We start from the raw sequence: 18,494 nt of genomic DNA on the forward strand, positions 1-18,494 counted from the left end.
ATGGCCATGTCAGGATTTTCGAGCGGCGGAGACTTCGCCAAAAATGCCATTATTCCTGATTTCAACGCTTTGATACCAACACGTCGAAATTACGCACCAGAGGAAAACAACCTGGGTGTTGGTACTCCTGGTGTCGGAAACTACAGCTTTTACCCCGAACAAACCAATCAGATGGTAAATACTAAAAAGATACTGATTTTTAAATTAACCATTGCTAAAGCTTTTTTCTATATTTACGTGTTTCAAAAGTTACAGGTACCCGCTCCTGACTGGAGTTATGCATCTCAGCAATACAATCTACCCCTCTACCAACAGCCGAGCACCAGCCAGGCCACTACAAGTAAGTTTACAATTAAGATTTTCATAGTTTATAAATTTTAACACAAACTTACTCAGGTTCTGTCCAACCGGAAACCAAAGAAACCAAGTTGACTCCGAGAAGGGCTCGCACGACATATACATCTGAGCAAGTTTTAGAACTCGAACGAGAATTCAGTGGAGGTAAATATCTCACGAGGTCGCGGAGAATTCATCTGGCGGAGACGCTTAAATTATCGGAACGACAAGTAAAAGTCTGGTTCCAAAATAGACGGATGAAATATAAGAAAAAATGGGGCTTATTTGCGTTGCCTGAAATTGTGAAGAATGATATAGCGGGAGAAACAACACAATCCGAGAATTTGAGGACCTTACCGGCACAGCTTAACCCCAATGTTATTTCACCAGCCACTAATACCACACAAGTGCTTCAAGTTCCTCGATATTTAATTCAACCTTCAGTGCAGTACTCACTTCCCAGTGTAAATGGTCAAAACCCAATCAAACGAGAAGATCAACAGTACCAGTTTCCGATCACTCCTGAGCCGTCCCCAGAGCGAATTTCGTTCAACAAGTTTAATGGCACTGGTGACCAGATTCAACCGACCAATGAAGGGTACCCTTATGGTAACCTAATGAACACCCATGACTTTTCATTCTATCCTTACACGCAATTGATTACGTCTACTGATGATAGTGTGAACGGTCAATTGTATGAACGGTATAACCAGGTTCCGCAGATGCTGGAACAACACCAGAATCCAGTGTGGCATGGTCAGCAGGATGTGGCTAATGGATCAGCATCGTTCACTAGTTTATGATTTAGAATATTTTTATGTAACGATAGTGTATAGTACGGTATATAATTTGTAAATATTCAGCATGGACATGGTTCTTGAAATAAAAGTGTAAATTATAAAATTTGAGCCTTCTAGTTTTATTTATTTTTCTTATATCAACCCTTAAGTTAAAATAATATGCAGTGTCTTATTTATTAGCCACAGCAGTCATAAATATGCATAATAAATAATGACCATAATAGTTTAAGGCTTTTGCCACAGTAAAAAAAAACAGATTTTTTTTCTTCGTACACTTTTGGAAACATATCTGGTATTGATGTTCGTACTTCATCTGAAATTTCATATTTTTCCACAACCTTCAGGGATCACCTCATTTGCACACATTCTCAACAAGGGTTTTAAATCCGTCTAATCTCTCTATCGTAAATCATAATACTTTCTTGGCTGGTTCTTGACGAAAGAAAATGTTTGGTTGCCTACATTTCTTTAGGTCTTGCTTTAACGAAAAGATAAATCTAATCGCCAGGTGAGCAACAATATTATCTACACTGTCAGATTTTTACAAGTCAATATACGTTGCAGCTTTGGTTCAAAAAGAAAGCTGCGTTTTTCCTTTTTCATTTTTTATTAGAAAAATTGGTCTAAAGAGTTTAGACGGTACTTCCCTCGCTGTCGGAAACGTGACGACTGCATGTCTATTATGTTTTTTTTTCGCAGTGGATTTCAAAGCATTCTGTTTTGTGGTTCCTGAGTAATTCAATAAATTTACGCATTCATTAATTTTTTTGGGTCACCCTGGATATGCAAATCCAAAAAATATGAATGGAATGATAAATCACAAGAAGAGACTCATCATATCTTATACATTTCAGGTAGGATTTATTCAGCAAAATTTTGGGTGGCGTCGTCAATTTTTCAGGGGGGATGAGCAAATCATTTTGATCAAAAATTTCCATGTTTATGATAAATTTAAAACATCTCCAAGATTTCAAGGCATTTGGTTTTGTAGTTTCTGATTAATTCAATAAAATTAATTCACGAATTCATTAATTTTGTTGAGTCACCCTGTATATGCAAATCCAAAAAATTGGTTGAAAGAGTTTAGCCAGTACTTCCCTCGCTGTCGGAAACGTGACGACTGCATGCCTATTATGTTTTTTTTTCGTATTACATTTTTGTAGCGGGGTATTTTAAAATAAAATGAGTATTAAATTTTTCAATTTTGTCATTATTTGGCATTGACATCTTCGTCATTTTTTTGTGATTGCTATGATTGCTTATTAAAAAAACAATAAATTGGAAGAAGTCGTCTCAGGGGTGTATATTTTGCCTATGCAAAAATTGTTAGGCGTAAACAGATAAAAGGAACACCCTGTATAGTGCTTGTAATTTAAGACAAATACGTCTAAAAGATTTCAAAGTATTCAATTTTGCAATTCTTGATTTAATCAATAAAATTAATTGACTCAGTCATTAATTTTTTTCAGACACCCCGTATAAGCAAATCTAAAAAATATTAATGCAGTGATAAATCACAAGTATAGACTCATCATTCTTTACACATTTAAGATAGCATTTTTTTGGAGGGGATAAGTAAATATATTTTGATTGCAAATTTATCATGGCTATCATAACTACCAATCATTTGCAAGATTTCAAAGCATTCGGTTCTGCAGATTCAAAATTAAATTGCAAAATATTGTTTCATAATTTTGATTTTTTTTCCAAAAATCTGGACGTTTCGGGTAAAAACTCAATTCGGAGTCATAAACTACATGTGTAGGACTATGTTATTTTATACAATTTAAAACCCATTTACTATGTACAATTTTGAAGTGACGTTATCGCATTAGGGATGATTAGATAAATTTTGGTTAGCGTTTTACCATCTACATGGTACAATCGATCCAGTAGTTTCGGAGATTATCTGTCTAATAAAAATCCGGGACGGCAGACAGACGGGCAGACAGACAGACGGACAGGCAGACGGAAACGGGAGACCTATTTCTTGGTTCTCTAGGAATCATGAAAGATCGAGAAAACGTAAAATCAGAGAGTCGGCCGACGGACTTGATTACAATATGTACTTCCTTTGCTTACGCTCGGGAAGTAATAAATGCATTTGTAACGGACACGACTCAAAAATGTCAGGACCATAGAGGATGTCAGAACCGTGGTATTTTCATGGCCCTCATATAACTCTGTTTATGATTTGAATTTAATAACAATTTCCCAGACCGTTCGTACCCACAAGTTAAAATCGACAAATTCTAATAGGATTTTTCTTCGAGAAGTGAAATGCTCTTTCAATATATCATGGGAGCACTACACAGAAACCTCGCTTGAAGTCATGACATCGGACAACAACCCTCTAAAACGCAAAAGAGTAAAAACTTTATTTTCATTCTGGTTATTAAAATTACTTTTGTTAACATGTTTAAAAATGCGTTATGATGAGCATAACAATGGACATTCTGTCACGACTGTGGATTAATTTTTTGGTAGTAATTTGTTTCGCCTTGTGTGACATTTAAGCTCAATCACTTTAAAATGAGCTATCTTTAAGACTCATGTTGAAATGAGAATGAACTTATAAGCGCCCAGAAAAACATCAAATTTAAAATTTATTATTCTAGATCTTCAAAAGCAAATGACCCATACAATATATTTCAGTAACAATTACTGCGGAACAATTTTAAGGTAAGGTGCTACACTTTTGGTGAGGATGGTCATAAACATGTTGATTACTGTCCGAACTGCGATGGATTTTTAATCCTCGGCCGAATTGCGGTTCAAAATTTTTTGACTACCTAGTATCTTATAGACACTGACCGAACTGCCGTGCAAAATTTTTACTTACCTGATACCTTATAATCCCTGATCGAACTGCGGTAAGTGGGGGTTTCAAGAACAGAATGAAAATTTGGTAATAAGTCGAACATACTATTTAAGTGTATCAATTTTCAAATAACTTTCTATACTTTTCATGCTTCATTGAAAAACGACCCGTAGATCACATACTTACATAGATTTGTATAATACGTAGGTAATTTTTATTAGTTGGTTAGTAAATTGAAGCGATTGAGGCTTTATTTGTTATTTATCTACGCTATTCCAAATGATAAATATAATAAATATTATATATATTATGATAACCCAAACTTCCCGCCTTTAAATTGACCTTGAAAAAGTTTGAAAGACCCGCGAAAAATTCCAAATTTGGCCTTAGCTGTGATCGTCTAACAAAATGGGAACCTACGTTGTGTTTTTTTTTCTCAAATTCAAATTATTCAAATGTGATTTCGCGCCGCTGTTAATTAATTTCAGCTCGAAAATTTTCAATTAAATTCGGTCACCACAGTCGCCCCCAAGTGTTTTCAGAGTGAAGCTTGCGAAACGAGCGGAGACACTTCCTTCTTGGCCCTGGACGTTCGTATTCTTTGACGAAAATGTTCCAGTTCTCCTCAAAGCGTTTGTTGGGCGCATGAAAAGAAAAAAATGTTAGAACAATTCTACCCAGATTCGTGTTGGAGAAAAAAAGAAACAATTACAAATAAATGGACAAGTGTTGAAATGGGTTCAGTCACGTCATAGTCGTCCACACCACAGTTGTGTTTTTCCTGGGAGAAAAACCTTTATTCTAAACCAAGCTAGTTGAGAGCTCCTCCTTGTTTGTTAACCCGCAAGTTAACGTGCTGAAAAATCAGGAACAGAATTGTTTGGCCTCGCTACAGCCAGCTAGAAAGGGAAAGAGAACGTCAGCTCAAACTCAGATGATGTGATTCGGCTTGGTGAGGAAACCCTACGCCCCCTGAACTATGCTTGGGTGACCTGGAGAGAAAAATGTGACATCTATGACTAAGACTGGATTAAATGGACAAAATACTGCTCTGGGAATGGACCTCTCGCTCCCCAGTTTGAAACGCCACTGGAAATTTGAGCTACGGCGCCCCCTAGTGCTAAAATTCTTAAGGAATTAAAAGCTTTCGCCCCCAATTCAAACATCCTGACACAATTTTGGTCATCGGGTTCTGGAAACAAATTTTCTGAAATTGAAATGGAAAATTTCAAGCATTGTTAAGGAAACCTCTTCTGACATCTAGGAAAACCTGGTGCTACAAGAATTTGCTGAAAAAAAGATTAGTGCAGAAACCCAGAACTCAGATATCGGCTTCCATTGGAATTTAGAACAAGCAACTTTACCTGACAAGTTAATCTCGTTCCTGGCGTTTGGCTTCGAAGCTGGACTTCAATCGCACGTCACTGGAATATTCGATCAAATCACTGGGACTTCCTGATCTGTATTTTTGGTTTCGTCTTGGGCAATCGCGTTCATTGTGTTTGGCGTCTTTCAATTGACCTTGAAAAAGTCTGAAAGGCCCGCGAAAAATTCAAAATTTGGCCTTGGCTGTGATCGTCTTACAAAATGGGAACCTACGTTGTGTGTTTTTTTAATAACTCAAGTATAAAAGGACCTTTGTTATTGTAATTACGACGGCAACGAAACAACTACCCTGATAAGAACCTCGCAATGAAAAATTTATTCTTTTTTCCCCAACAAATTTATTTACAATCGAATTATACGACTCAACTCCATTATTAACAACATTAAATAATAAAGTTGACGATAAATTAGCCATTAGGTGGAGTACGTGGCTAAACAATTGAAACAAATAAATATTTTCAAGGGAAGAAATTAAAACATCATTCCGCTGACCGCTTTTGGTACAAAAATAAGTCCCATAGTTTTCATGATTGCCAAATATGTGCAGGGACCCATTTAATATATCATTGGTAGATGAGAATTTCGAAATTCGTCTAACTTGGTATCAGCAGTAATTATTTATAGCTGTTAGGCAGTTTTGTAAAAAATCCAAACTCGGTTATTTATTTGTTATGCTGCAATTGGATCAATATAAAGTAACCCAAGAGCTATAAGGTTATAGGACCATCATAAAAGTAGTTGACCGCAAATAAATACCCTCTTTGTGTGGTTCGCATTAAGCTTACCGGTTGGCAATAAATCGTCTTATAAACATTTCTTGCTTAAATTTAATTATTTAGTGAAAGCCGCCCCTCAACGAAACGACAACAGTCGGTCGAACTGCAGTGGACACGTTATTTACGACCCTAAAACCTATTGTAAACAACTTAACTTCGACACAATGGGATAATTTTAAGATGGGCATATATCCTTATAGCTTTTGGTTTACTTTAATACTCCTACATAATGGTACGATTCTACAACACTAAGGTCACTTCATTTGCATACTTTCTCAACAAGTGTTTTAAATCCGTCTAATCACTCAATAGTGGCCAACCCTATCGTAAATCATACACTTTATTGGCTTGTTGTTGACGAAAGAAGATGTTTGGTTGTCTACATGTATACAAAAAATGTCCTCTTTAGGTCTTGCTTCAATCAACAATAACTAAAAAATGGATAGTTTAACGAAAAAATAAATCTAATCGGCGGGTGAGCCGTAATATTATCTACACTGTCAGATTTGTACAAGGCAAAATACGTTATAGCTTTGACTGAAAACGAAAACTACGCTTTTCCGTTTTCATTTATTATTTAAAAAGCTTCTAATACAATATAAAAACTATTTCCATGAATTTTCGTAATGCGAACAAGTAGATATGTCACACAAGTGCTATCGTAAGGATGATATTGGAAGTGGCGTTTTTCGTATTTCGGCAGAGCCTTAAGACAAGTATAAAATTTGACAACAGTTATTACTAGTAGTCCAGTTGGAGACGCGAGATTTATTTTTTCGTTCTCTAGATGTGCTGAAGCGTCGAGAAAGTATGACTCTATTGCAATGTTTCCTCAGCTAATGTTCGGAAAGTAAAAATAGCAAAAATGGATTATGGTAGGTTGTGGCGAATCCACATATGTATTTGTTAAAATATGGTAATTGTTTTTTATGGTTTTTAACATAGTGCTAGTTTGTAGAAATATAAAATTTATTTTTAATTAATTATTTTTTGTATATTTTTAGTTCTTAATTAATTGATATACTAGTTTAACGTGTTTTTGAGGAAAATTAATGATTCTTCTTCTATTTTTCTTTCAGAATTAGTATGGGCGAAAAACCCAAGACATTTCGATACAAATTAATTAAATTTTAATGCGTGACTAAACGGAAAAAGAATACAATAAATATCAGCGTTTTTCTTTTTCGTACACGTTTGCCGTAAATAAATTAATAATTTTGTAAGAAATAAATTGTTCATTGTTATAAATTATTGCAAGGTCAAACTTACCTACACAATCTACGTTACAAAAATTTAATTGTAATGTTGCATCATAAAATTAAGAACTTTAGAAACAAGTGAACATCGTTTGTATAAAACGTCATTTGCGGTATAGGCCAGGGCCGATAACTTTTGAGAACAAAAAAATTTAGTACAGGATGATACCCATTGGAAAAGGAAGAAAATATAACAAAAATAAAAGGAAAAATAATTTACGGGCGATCTGATGTCAGGAAGTGGAAGGGGGTGAGCTTTTAAAGGTAGAAAACGGTTTATCACGATTTCCGGCTAAACCTAGTCCTATCTAAAAAAGTTATATCGCAGAGTTATAGGTAATAGAACGATCTACAACTTTTGTATGTATACTCTTTTTACAGAATTTCAAAATGTATGCGAAAAATGCAAATAACCGAGTTTTTGGTTTTTAATTTTCATCTCCCACAAAAAAAAAAACGAAGTGTGGTGAAAACTTACCTATTTATGTCCCAAACTCACTGTAAATTTTTTTATTAAAAATATTTCTTTGTTCCTTTTATTTTGATTTAATATCGAAAAACCACCCTAATTTTCAATCGAAAATTCTCACGTCAAAATATTTGCTTTTTAAAAAAAATTGGTGTGCTTTTTGTTTGTTGAAATCTCTACTTTGTGATGGTGTAACAAAAGTATACATTACTATGGCAAATTTTCACAGGAAATGCAAAAAAAAGAAAAAACTCGAATTCGAAATTTTTTTTAAAATCATGTAAAGTTTTGAGCTATTTATTAAAATTTACACTTTAATTACTCGAAAAACTTAAGATTCCATGTTACATTGATAAACTAAAAAATTGCAAATCCATGAAACAAGCGCCTTCTGTAGGTGGGAGATTTGGCAATATTAAGGATGATTTAATTCTTGCCAATTGATTTTCGAAATCTTAATTGATTCAGTGTTATATTGTCATTTTTACATTTGCAAATATACATATTTGATTAATTGTAATCCATTTTTTGCGATATCTTCTTTGTTTGCATGTTTTTTATAAAAAATATTGGCCAAATTTCACAAATATTTATCGTCTAATTAGCAGAGCCGGCAAACGTTGTTTTGCCTTATGAATTATTTCTAGTGAAGATTTTAGTAGTTAAATAAAAAATTAAATTAAAATAAATAAATAAATTATAATTATATTACACTAGCTGACCCCGTGAACTCCGTTTCACCTACAATTTAATTTTGAATCTGCAAAATCGAATGCTTTGAAATCTTGCAGATGTTTTAAACATATGATAAGCATAATAAATTTTTATTCAAAATATATTTACTGATCCCCTCCAAAAAATTGATGACGTCAGCCCAAAATTTTGCCAAATGAATCCTATCTAAAATGTCTAAAATAGGATGAGACTATATTTGTGATTTATCATTCCATTCATATTTTGTAGTTTTGCTTATAGGGGGTGTCTCAAAAAAATTAATCACTAAGTCAATTTATTTTATTGATTGAATCAAGAATTGCAAAACTGAATTTTGGAATATTGCAGACGTTTTGAAGTTACTGTTTGACTTGGTAGGTTTTCAATCAAAATATATGTGTTTATCAAGCCCAAAAACTTGAAGAAATCATCTCAAGATTTTGCCGAATAAATCCTATCTAAAATGTGGAAAATATCATCAGTATATTTTCGTAATTTATCATTGCATTCATATTTTTTAGATTTGCTTTTACAGTAACTCAAAAAAATATATGAATCAGTCAATTTATTTTAGTGAATAACTCAAGAGTTACAAAAATGAATACTTTGAGATCTTGCAGACGTTTTAAAGTTATTGTAAGCATGGTAAATTGTTATTCATTAAACATTCTTCTCTCGATTTTCGCAAATAATTTTGGAGATAAAATACAGTTATTTTTAGTATTAGTTACACTGCACCAATCCAAGGTGATATACGTGTTGATTGTAAATGTTGATTTGGTCATCACAAAATTGTGTGAAGAAAAGACGCAACTCGAAAATGCTGAATATGTTACATTATACTTTTGGTGCGAAGGAAGTTCTATCGAAAAAACGTTCGATCAGTTGTTTGACAATGGTTGATATAAATAAAACTCAGTAGATGCTCATACTCGAAATACGAAGTATCTACTCGAATATCAAATCAAAATATTTCTAGTTTTTCTAGATGATACTAATACTTCACAGTAAGTAACAGTTGATGCTCAAGTAGCATCTCGATACAACAAAAAAGGACAATAGTGACAGTGTTCAACCATCAAGGCAAAAATCGAGTCACCAAAATATAAGTTAGTATGGGGTAGACACCTTGAAATGGGAATCTCTATGGCCAGTGTTAGAAAAAACGCACTGCACAATTTATGCATAAATAAAAGTTAATTACATGAAAAGTTTTCGATATTCCTGCTCCTAATGTGTTTTTCAAACTGAATGCACCTTTTGACGACGTTCCACGTTCATGAAAGTCGCCATGTTTAGTCAAAATTCACTCTTACAACGATCCTACTCGTTTTCTAAGCTACTTTACAGACAGCCCTGTTATTTGCCACGCCGATGCTCATTTTTAGATTAAATGCTCACAAAACGCGTAGATGTTCAGTTTGTGTCCGGGGAGATACAATGTTTCCAAGTAGGTACTCAGTACATAGAGTAGATGCTCAGGTATATAAGAGTAATAATGAAGTAGGTACTTCGTACTTCGAATATGAGTATCTACTCTGTTTTATTCATACCACCCAATGTCTCGCTTCAATGTTTGATTATGTTGATTATGAGCACAACGCTGATCAACTTCCATATCCGAATTACCCATGAAATAAATCATTGCGTTTTGCACATGAGGTAGTTCGTCGCACATTTGATTGACTTCGTGGACCTATGTGAGCTTGTCGTCTTCTCGGCATTTTAATGAACTTCATAAAACGACACAGAATTATTTTTACAGTCAATCAAATCTGTAAATTTTGTCTTGAGAATTTTAAAATATTGAAAACTTCAAATTAAATCCTCGAATAACGGTAAAGTTTGAGGTTTTGTCGAAACCAACAAAGTGAATATAGGTAAATAGAATGGCAGATCAAAATGAATAAGAAACTTTCGCAATGTGTAATTAAATTCACTTTAACCAAGACTTTTCTTAAAATAAACGACGTTTTTTTTTACGAAAAAGAACGATTTGAAATGCAATATACTTTTCACAATCGCACGGAAGAATTAGTTTTGTATGACACGTCAGTTAGACGACAGGTCCGTCAGAAACGCCAACTATTGAAAGTAATTCGAAGTGGCGATTCCCATACAACATTTTTAGAATTTTTTTATTTTTTAACTTTTAAGTTATCCTTATTTTTTTTGTGTATAAACCATCCCCGTAATATAAAAAATGTTTCAAATCGGTCAAGCCGTTTTTGAGTCTTAGCGAGACTAACAGGAACAGCAATTGATTTTTATTTTATAGACGATTAAAAAATGGGGGTTGGTGGTACAAAGGTGAAAATTTAGGGTTATGTGTATTTTTTGGTGCCAAACCTTAAAAAAATAAAAATAAAAAATTTTGTCCAAAAAACAAACAAAAATTTTTTAGGGTGGGCCACCCTTATCACTTAGGGGTTTAAAGAATAGTTTACAACCTATTGTCAGACCTACCAAATATACATAAAAAATTTCATACAAATCGGTCCACCCATTTCGGAGAAGTTCTGTTACAAACACTGTGACGCGAGAATTTTATACATAATGCATTATTATTTTAGAACAAATTTCATTACCATTAAAAAGGTTATACTGACTCGACCTTAAAAGATAGACATATGCTGTCGCGGACTTTTCTTTAGAACTTTTAGAGGGGAACAATTTCGTCATACATGATTTTTACGTATCTTTAACCGTTTAAGCAGCGTAAGCAACGGAAGCTGTCAAAGGAGGAATAATTTTCCCGTTTTTCCGAATTTTTCATTGCTACTTCGCTCCTAATGATCGTAACGTGATGTTATATAGCCTATATGTAGATATGATACATGGACTATCCAACACAAAAAGATTTTTTGAATTTGAACCAGTAGTTTCTGAGATTAGCGTGTTCAAATAAACAAAAGCTTCAGCTTTATTATATAAGTATAGATTATAAATTATACATAAATATTTATCGTCCGACAATGATTATATTCAACAGCAATCTTGCAACCCTATTGCGCGTAGTTGGATGAAGTTAAAAATACTAATATCGTTATTACAAACTGGGGGTTGGAGGTAGAAGAGTGAAAATTTAGGGTGATATGTATTTTTTGTGCCAAATGTTTAAAAAAAAAAAAAATTGTCTAAAAAATAAAAAGAATTTTTTTTTGGGTAGGGCCCTCTTATCACTTAGGGGTATAACAATTAGTTTGCGATCTATTCTCAGGCGTACCGAATATACACAGAAAATTTCATAAAAATCGGTCGAGCCGTTTCGGAGAAGTTTGGTTACAAACACTGTGACACAAGAATTTTATGTATAAGAAGACAATGAATTTACCAGACAAACAATCCAGAAATGCAACGAAATTTTTGAAGGATTCATATTTGAAACTATTGGACGTGAATAATAGATCTTTTGCATTTCCACAACTTGGCTTGAGAAAATAAATGTCATAATTATTTGAATTAAATTCTTTCAAAAGGACCAAAAGATCAATATCTTGAGCCACAACTATGACAGTTTTATTAGCCTGCACATGTATTTTTATAAACGATGTTGTTCATTCTTCTGATGGGCTAAAATTTTCTGTAGGCCATTCAGGTATATACCTAAGTTATCTTAAAATAGCAATAAATAGGCACCTACGCATATAATTTAAAAATTATCACACAACTTTCATAAAATATTGTAGATATCTTAAAAAGTATTAAGTTTATTAACTTATTTGGTTGTTAATTATAACAATATATTTCGTTTGCAATTTTTTATTTTATCAATGTAACATGGAATCTTAACGTTTTTCGAGTAATTAACGTCTACATTTTAATAAATAGCTAAATTTTACATAAAAATTAAAAAACAAATTTTTGATTTCTAGTTTTTTCGTCTTTTTGCATTTCCTGTGAAAATTTGCCATAGTAATGTAGGTATACTTTTTTTTACACCATCAGAATGTAGAGATTTCAACGAACAAAAAACACACCGATCTTTTTAAAAAAGCAACTATTTTGGCGTGAGAATTTTCGATTGAAAACTAGGGTGGTTTTTCGTTAATAAATCAAAATAAGGGGAAAAAATAAATATTTCGAATCAAAAAAATTATAGTGAATTTGGGATATAAATATGTAACTTTTCACCAAATTTTGTGAAAAAAAAAAAAACATTGGTGTGAGATAAAATAAAAAACCAAAAAGTCGGTTATCTACATTTTTCGCATAAATTGTGAGGTTATGTAAGAAAAGTGTGAATACAAAAGTTGTAGATCCTTTTATTACCTAGAACTTTGCTACTTGACTTTTTTCGATAGGATTTGTAGTTTTGCCGGAAATCGTGATAAACCATTGTCTACCCTTAAAAGCTCACCCCCTTCCACTTCCCGACCTCAGATCGCCCGTAAATTATTTTTCCTTTTATTTTTGTTATATTTTCTTCCTTTGCCAATGGGTATCATTCTGTTCTAATTTTTTTTCACTTTTTACCATTTTCAAAAACTTCGGCACTGGCCTAGTAGTCCTAGACGTTATAAAGTGTATAAACAAAGCAATTAGTCATATAGACAAAAAAATACATATTTTCTTAAAATATACTTGAAACAATTAGTTTAAAAGAACTGGTATTGTGCCCTTTATGAAAATATCGTCAACAGTAGAAAAATTTGTAAACAGTTACACAAACATATTAGTCACCCTATTTTTCAATGCGGATAAACGGCACACACAAACAAGTATAGAAACTTAACTTTTCTTCAACATGCATATTCCTAGTGGAAACAAATTTCTAACATTTTTTTCCTAAGTTATTATAAAAAATATTGGAAAATAAATTGCTTTCACGATTACGTATAGATTGACTACATCAAAAATTGCACATATAGACCCGGTTTGTAGAAGTTCGATTAAATATTGGATTACGATTAAATTTTTAGCACGCCCTTAACGTAACCAGGTAACGACTCTACGCCAATCAGACGTCGCTAAATACCTCGTTAAATGCTCAATTACGTTAATCTCAGTTAAAATACTATATAGTCTTTTGATGTCGTATTTATAAACAAAAGCCATAATTTCATTTATAAATTAGAATTATTAGAATATTCACGCATGTTAACGCCACAGTAAGCTTTTGCGAAAAGAGAATTCATACTATAAAAAAAAACTAATTCTTTTTGGCAGGTCAGACTATAGTCAATCGACACTACGAAATATGGGAAAATGAAATATACATTGTATTGGATTTGATATGAAAACAAAAAAAATGTTTTTTTATGTGTGGGAGGGGAAATGCTTTTACCAGACTACCGTGTTGGTTATCGGCGTCCTGGTGGATTACAATAAATTCCCTACCACCCTAAAACCCCTCCACCTTCTGCTCATGCACCAGATCTTTTCTGTTCAACTGGATCCTCACTTCTGAGTGGTCAAAAAACGGCTTTTGGCTCCACAATTTATTTTTATTTGTGCGTGCAAACAAACATTGTTATCTTAACCAATAGAGTTGAAGCGACCGATTACTAATCTTTGGAATGGGGTGGGAAAACCTATATAATCCCTGCAATTTGCAGAGAAGCTCAGTTATCAACAGTCATCATCTACCTTCGTGTACCCTCTTCACCATGGCCATGTCAGGATCCTCGAACGGCGGAGACTTCGCCAGCAATTCAATTATGCCAAATTTCAACGCTTTGAACAACCTGGGTGCTGCTACTCCTGGCGTCGGAAACTACGATTTTTACCCCCAGCAAACCAATCAAATGGTAAATACTAAATAGATATTGATTTTTAAATTAACCATCGCTAAACCATTCTTTCCATATTTACGTGCTTCTTTTAAAAGTTACAGGTACGCGCTCTTGACTGGAATTGTCCAGCTCCATATTACAACCTGCCCATCCACCAACAGCTGAGCAACAATCAAGCCAGTACAAGTAAGTTTGCAATTAAGATTTCCCTAAATTGTTAAGTTTAACACAAACTTGCTCAGGTGCCGTCCAACAGGAAACTAAGTTGACTCCGAGAAGGGTTCGCACGACATACTTATACCTCTGAGCAAGTTTTAGAACTCGAACGAGCATTCGGTGGAGATAAATATCTCACGAGGTCGCGGAGGATTCATCTGGCGGAGACACTTAAATTGTCCGAACGACAAGTCAAAGTATGGTTCCAAAATAGACGGATGAAATGTAAGAAAGAATGTGGTCGATCTGCGTCGCCTGAAATTGTGAAGAATGATATGGCGCGAGAAACAACACAATCCGAGAATTTGAGGACCTTACCGGCACAGCTTCACCCGAATGTTATTTCAGCAGCTACTAATACCGTACAAGTGCTTCAAGTTCCTCGACATTTAATTCAACCTTCAGTGCAGTACTCACTTCCCAGTGCAAATGGTCAAAACCCAATCAAACGAGAAGATCAACAGTACCATTTTCCAATCACTCCAGAGCCGTCCCCAGAGCAAATTTCGTTCAACAACAACAATGGCACTGGAGACCAGATTCAACCGACCAATGAAGTGTACCCTTATGGTAACCTAATCAACACCCAGTTAAATAATTTTTCATCTTATCCTTGCACGCAATTCATTACGTCTACTGATGCTGATGCAAACGTTGAATTAGATGAACAAATTAACCAAATTCTGCAGATGCTGGAACAAAATCAGGATTCATTGTGGCACAGCCAGCAGGATGTGGCCAGTGGATCAGCATCGTGTAATAGGTTATGATTTATATAGTAGGTATTTTATATGTAGCGATAGTGTACAGTACGGTGTAAAAGTGTAAATAATAAAATTGAACCCTGTGAATTTTATTTATTTTTCTTATACCAACCTTTAAGTTAAAATAATATGAGTTTGTTACTTATCAGCCACAGCAGTCATCAATATGCATAATAAGTAATGACCATAGTTGTTTAAGTCTTCTGCTGGCAAAACACCAACACATATTGCGCTTTCACTTTAACAGCCGAAGAACAACGACACATATTCCGTGCTTTAGAAAAATAGCGGAGCAATTTTGTTAGTTTTGTTTATTAGCTGCGAGGAAATCTCTGATTTATGTCCCACATCAAGATTTTTTAAAATAATAATTTATCGGCATTTGACCAGAATTTAAGCTGCCTTACAATGAGAATAAAGGACAAATGTAGGGAAAATTTATACACTGGTTATACTAGTGATGACGTCACGTTGAAATTATAGATAGTAGTTGTTATTTAAAATTTATAATATAATATACCGTTCTCCAACACGTGTGATCTATGAATCCGTCTTGATATTGCCCTAAACGTCCACATTTTTAGAAAAAATTATACAACATTTTACAAAACCGGATGCTCTGAGATTTTAGTATGCATGGTTAATTGTTAATCAAAATGTATCCGTTTATCCTTCCCAGAAAATGGATGACGTCATTTCAATTGCCGAATAAATCCTATCTAAAATGTGGAAAGTTCTGAGTATATGTTTATGGTTTATAAGTAATTTTATATTTTTTAGAACTGCTTATACAGGGTGACTCAAGAAAATTAATCAAATGAGTTAATTTATTTTATTGATTAATTCAAGAACGGTTTAGTCCATTTTTCCGAAAATTTGGAAATACACTACTATTATTGTTAATATTACGCTGCAAAATTAGATACTCTTATTACCATTTAGCATATTCTAGATAAGATGTTCTGGGCAAAATTTTGATTTGCCGTTACTTTTTGATAAGAGCAAATAGATAAATGTTAAATGTAAAATGTTGATATACATTAATTTGTGAAATTTTTGCCAAAAATCTGGAGGTCTATAGCGAACAGTCAATTTGGATTCATAATCTACAGGTGTAGAAGTAGAGTACTAGGCAGAATATTTATACATATATACAATATATTTCAGTAATATTATTAATTATTATTTAGCAGCATCATCACCAATAAATAACCCCAAGATATAATAACACATTTAATAGACTATATTATCTATTATATGTATATTCTAGTTATAATTTTACTCCTTCGTGTTTTAAATTCTGTAAATAGCATTTAAAATTTTTTCCATGACATTTCATGTAACACCTTCAAGCAGCTGTATATCTTTAGAGAAATATTTGTTAAAATTTTGCAAATTAAATTTTGATTGTAATGTATAAAGCGATATACAGAGTGTTTTTCTTATATCCACATATCTAAAAATGAATTATTTTAAGGTTGTAGCATATGATAAATTACGAATTGATTGGTCTTTAAAATTAAATTCATCAATTCTTGTCCTTGGAAGTGAGCTTAAATGTATAAGTTTATCACCATGTCCACAAATGTTTGTAGGTTAAGGAAAGAAGCGTGCCGCCAGTGTATAGTGAGCTAGAAACATCCAGAGTTGCATTGAATTTGTGATTTATGGTATTGTGGGTCCAACCTTCATGGTTAAATTTGAAATACCAATAAAATTTTATTAGATACTGTTCAAGTGATGGAACTGTACAAGTACCAAAACAAGTACATATTTCTTATCACTTAAAGTGTGCCGATGGTTTCAAGAAAATATGCATCAACATAAACTCAAGTTAATTTTTTTCAAGACAAAAGTGTAAATGTTTTCAAAAACAAATTGCATTTTCGAGTGCAGTCTTTTCGGCTGTATTTGGTTTTATTTAGTATTCTTTGATAACTCAAATAATGAAACACTTTATGTAAACGGTCCTTAAGGTATATGTCTGTTTTCACCAAAAACGTGTACGACAAGCATTAATTTTCAGTTCGACTTTTCTAGAAGCCAAATGCCAATGGGCGTTCCCTCTCTGTAAACGAAATCGTTTCTTGGAAACAAGGTAACACCTGAAGATTCGAAATTGTGAAAGGGAAAAAAATTTACTAAGATTTGCAGCAGATCGTCAATGTTAAGTATCGTCATTAGAGGCATGAATATGAAAATCTCAAGCGTAATGATTTTTCGGAAAAAGAAAGTTAGTTTCCGGTTGAGTTCTTTAAACAAATCCCTAATCCCTGGCGTACTGACAAATATTTAACAATATTATTAACTCTTTAAATGCACCAAGAATCCAATGATTGTCGATGACTTTTTACGTATAGCCTGGCTACCGATATTTGGAAGTGACTTGACTAATCTCTAATCGTCTTAAGAGCTTTTACCAGCGGGATAACCGCCCACTGCAATAACCGGCCGGATACAGTTCCATCACTTGAACAGTATCTAATAAAATTTTATTGGTATTTCAAAGTTAACCATGAAGGTTGGACCCACAATACCATAAATCACAAATTCAATTCAACCCTGGATGTTTCTAGCCCACTATACCCTGGCGGCACGCTCCTTTTATTGGCCTGCATTGTCCGACAATCCCTCAAAGTAGAGGTTGTAAAATTTTATTAGATACTGATGAAGTGTAGAAACTTTACATTTGGGTTTCTTCACCTGCGAGACAATTGGTGCCGGACTCAAAAAATTTGTAAACTTCGTTAAATACAGTCTTAATGGACACATTTACAGAGGCGCTAAACAATAAATCATCCTAAACGCATTAACTGTAGTGAAGTCACCTCCAAATATCGGTAGCCAAAATCAAATGATAAAATAAAGAAAACACATATTCCTTTTTGTGACTGATGTTATTTTGATACCGGATATTACCATACTATTTTGAAAACCATGTTAATAATATCATCATATTTAATAATACAACTATTCTTTTTTATTCCTAGCCAGTGATGACAGTGTAAATATTGCTCTTTTGTGGCTTTTAAATTAATCTAAACAACGGATGAAGCATATTTGATTTATTTTTAATAAACGTCTCCAATTACTAGTTTTAGTTAAAATTGTTGTGCCTACTTTTGTGTTAGAAGACACGTTCATTATCAATTGTTTTATAGGTCATGGAGTTCTACAGTCAATAGACGAAAAATTATACCGATAAGACTTCTTGTCTGCAA

At 33.4% G+C, this 18,494-nt stretch overlaps 2 protein-coding genes across 2 annotated transcripts; both read left to right on the forward strand.

Annotated features, from left to right (window-relative positions):
• Positions 1-1,139, forward strand: LOC135128778 (homeobox protein Hox-D4-like). The gene is made up of 3 exons (XM_064055858.1): positions 1-174; positions 256-340; positions 397-1,139. The coding sequence occupies exons 1-3, from the start codon at positions 1-3 to the stop codon at positions 1,137-1,139; spliced, it is 1,002 nt and encodes a 333-aa protein (XP_063911928.1).
• A 13,028-nt stretch (positions 1,140-14,167) lies between these two features.
• On the forward strand, positions 14,168-15,279 carry LOC135128779 (homeotic protein deformed-like). The gene is made up of 3 exons (XM_064055859.1): positions 14,168-14,308; positions 14,395-14,479; positions 14,612-15,279. Exons 1-3 carry the CDS (start codon positions 14,168-14,170, stop codon positions 15,277-15,279), a joined length of 894 nt encoding a protein of 297 aa, XP_063911929.1.
• Positions 15,280-18,494: the final 3,215 nt, after the last annotated feature.

Source organism: Zophobas morio, unplaced genomic scaffold, assembly GCF_036711695.1.
Source record: "Zophobas morio isolate AGI-343-1 ecotype UQ-CSIRO unplaced genomic scaffold, CSIRO_AGI_Zmor_V1 ptg000014l, whole genome shotgun sequence".
In the NCBI taxonomy this organism is placed as follows: Eukaryota; Metazoa; Arthropoda; class Insecta; order Coleoptera; family Tenebrionidae; genus Zophobas; species Zophobas morio.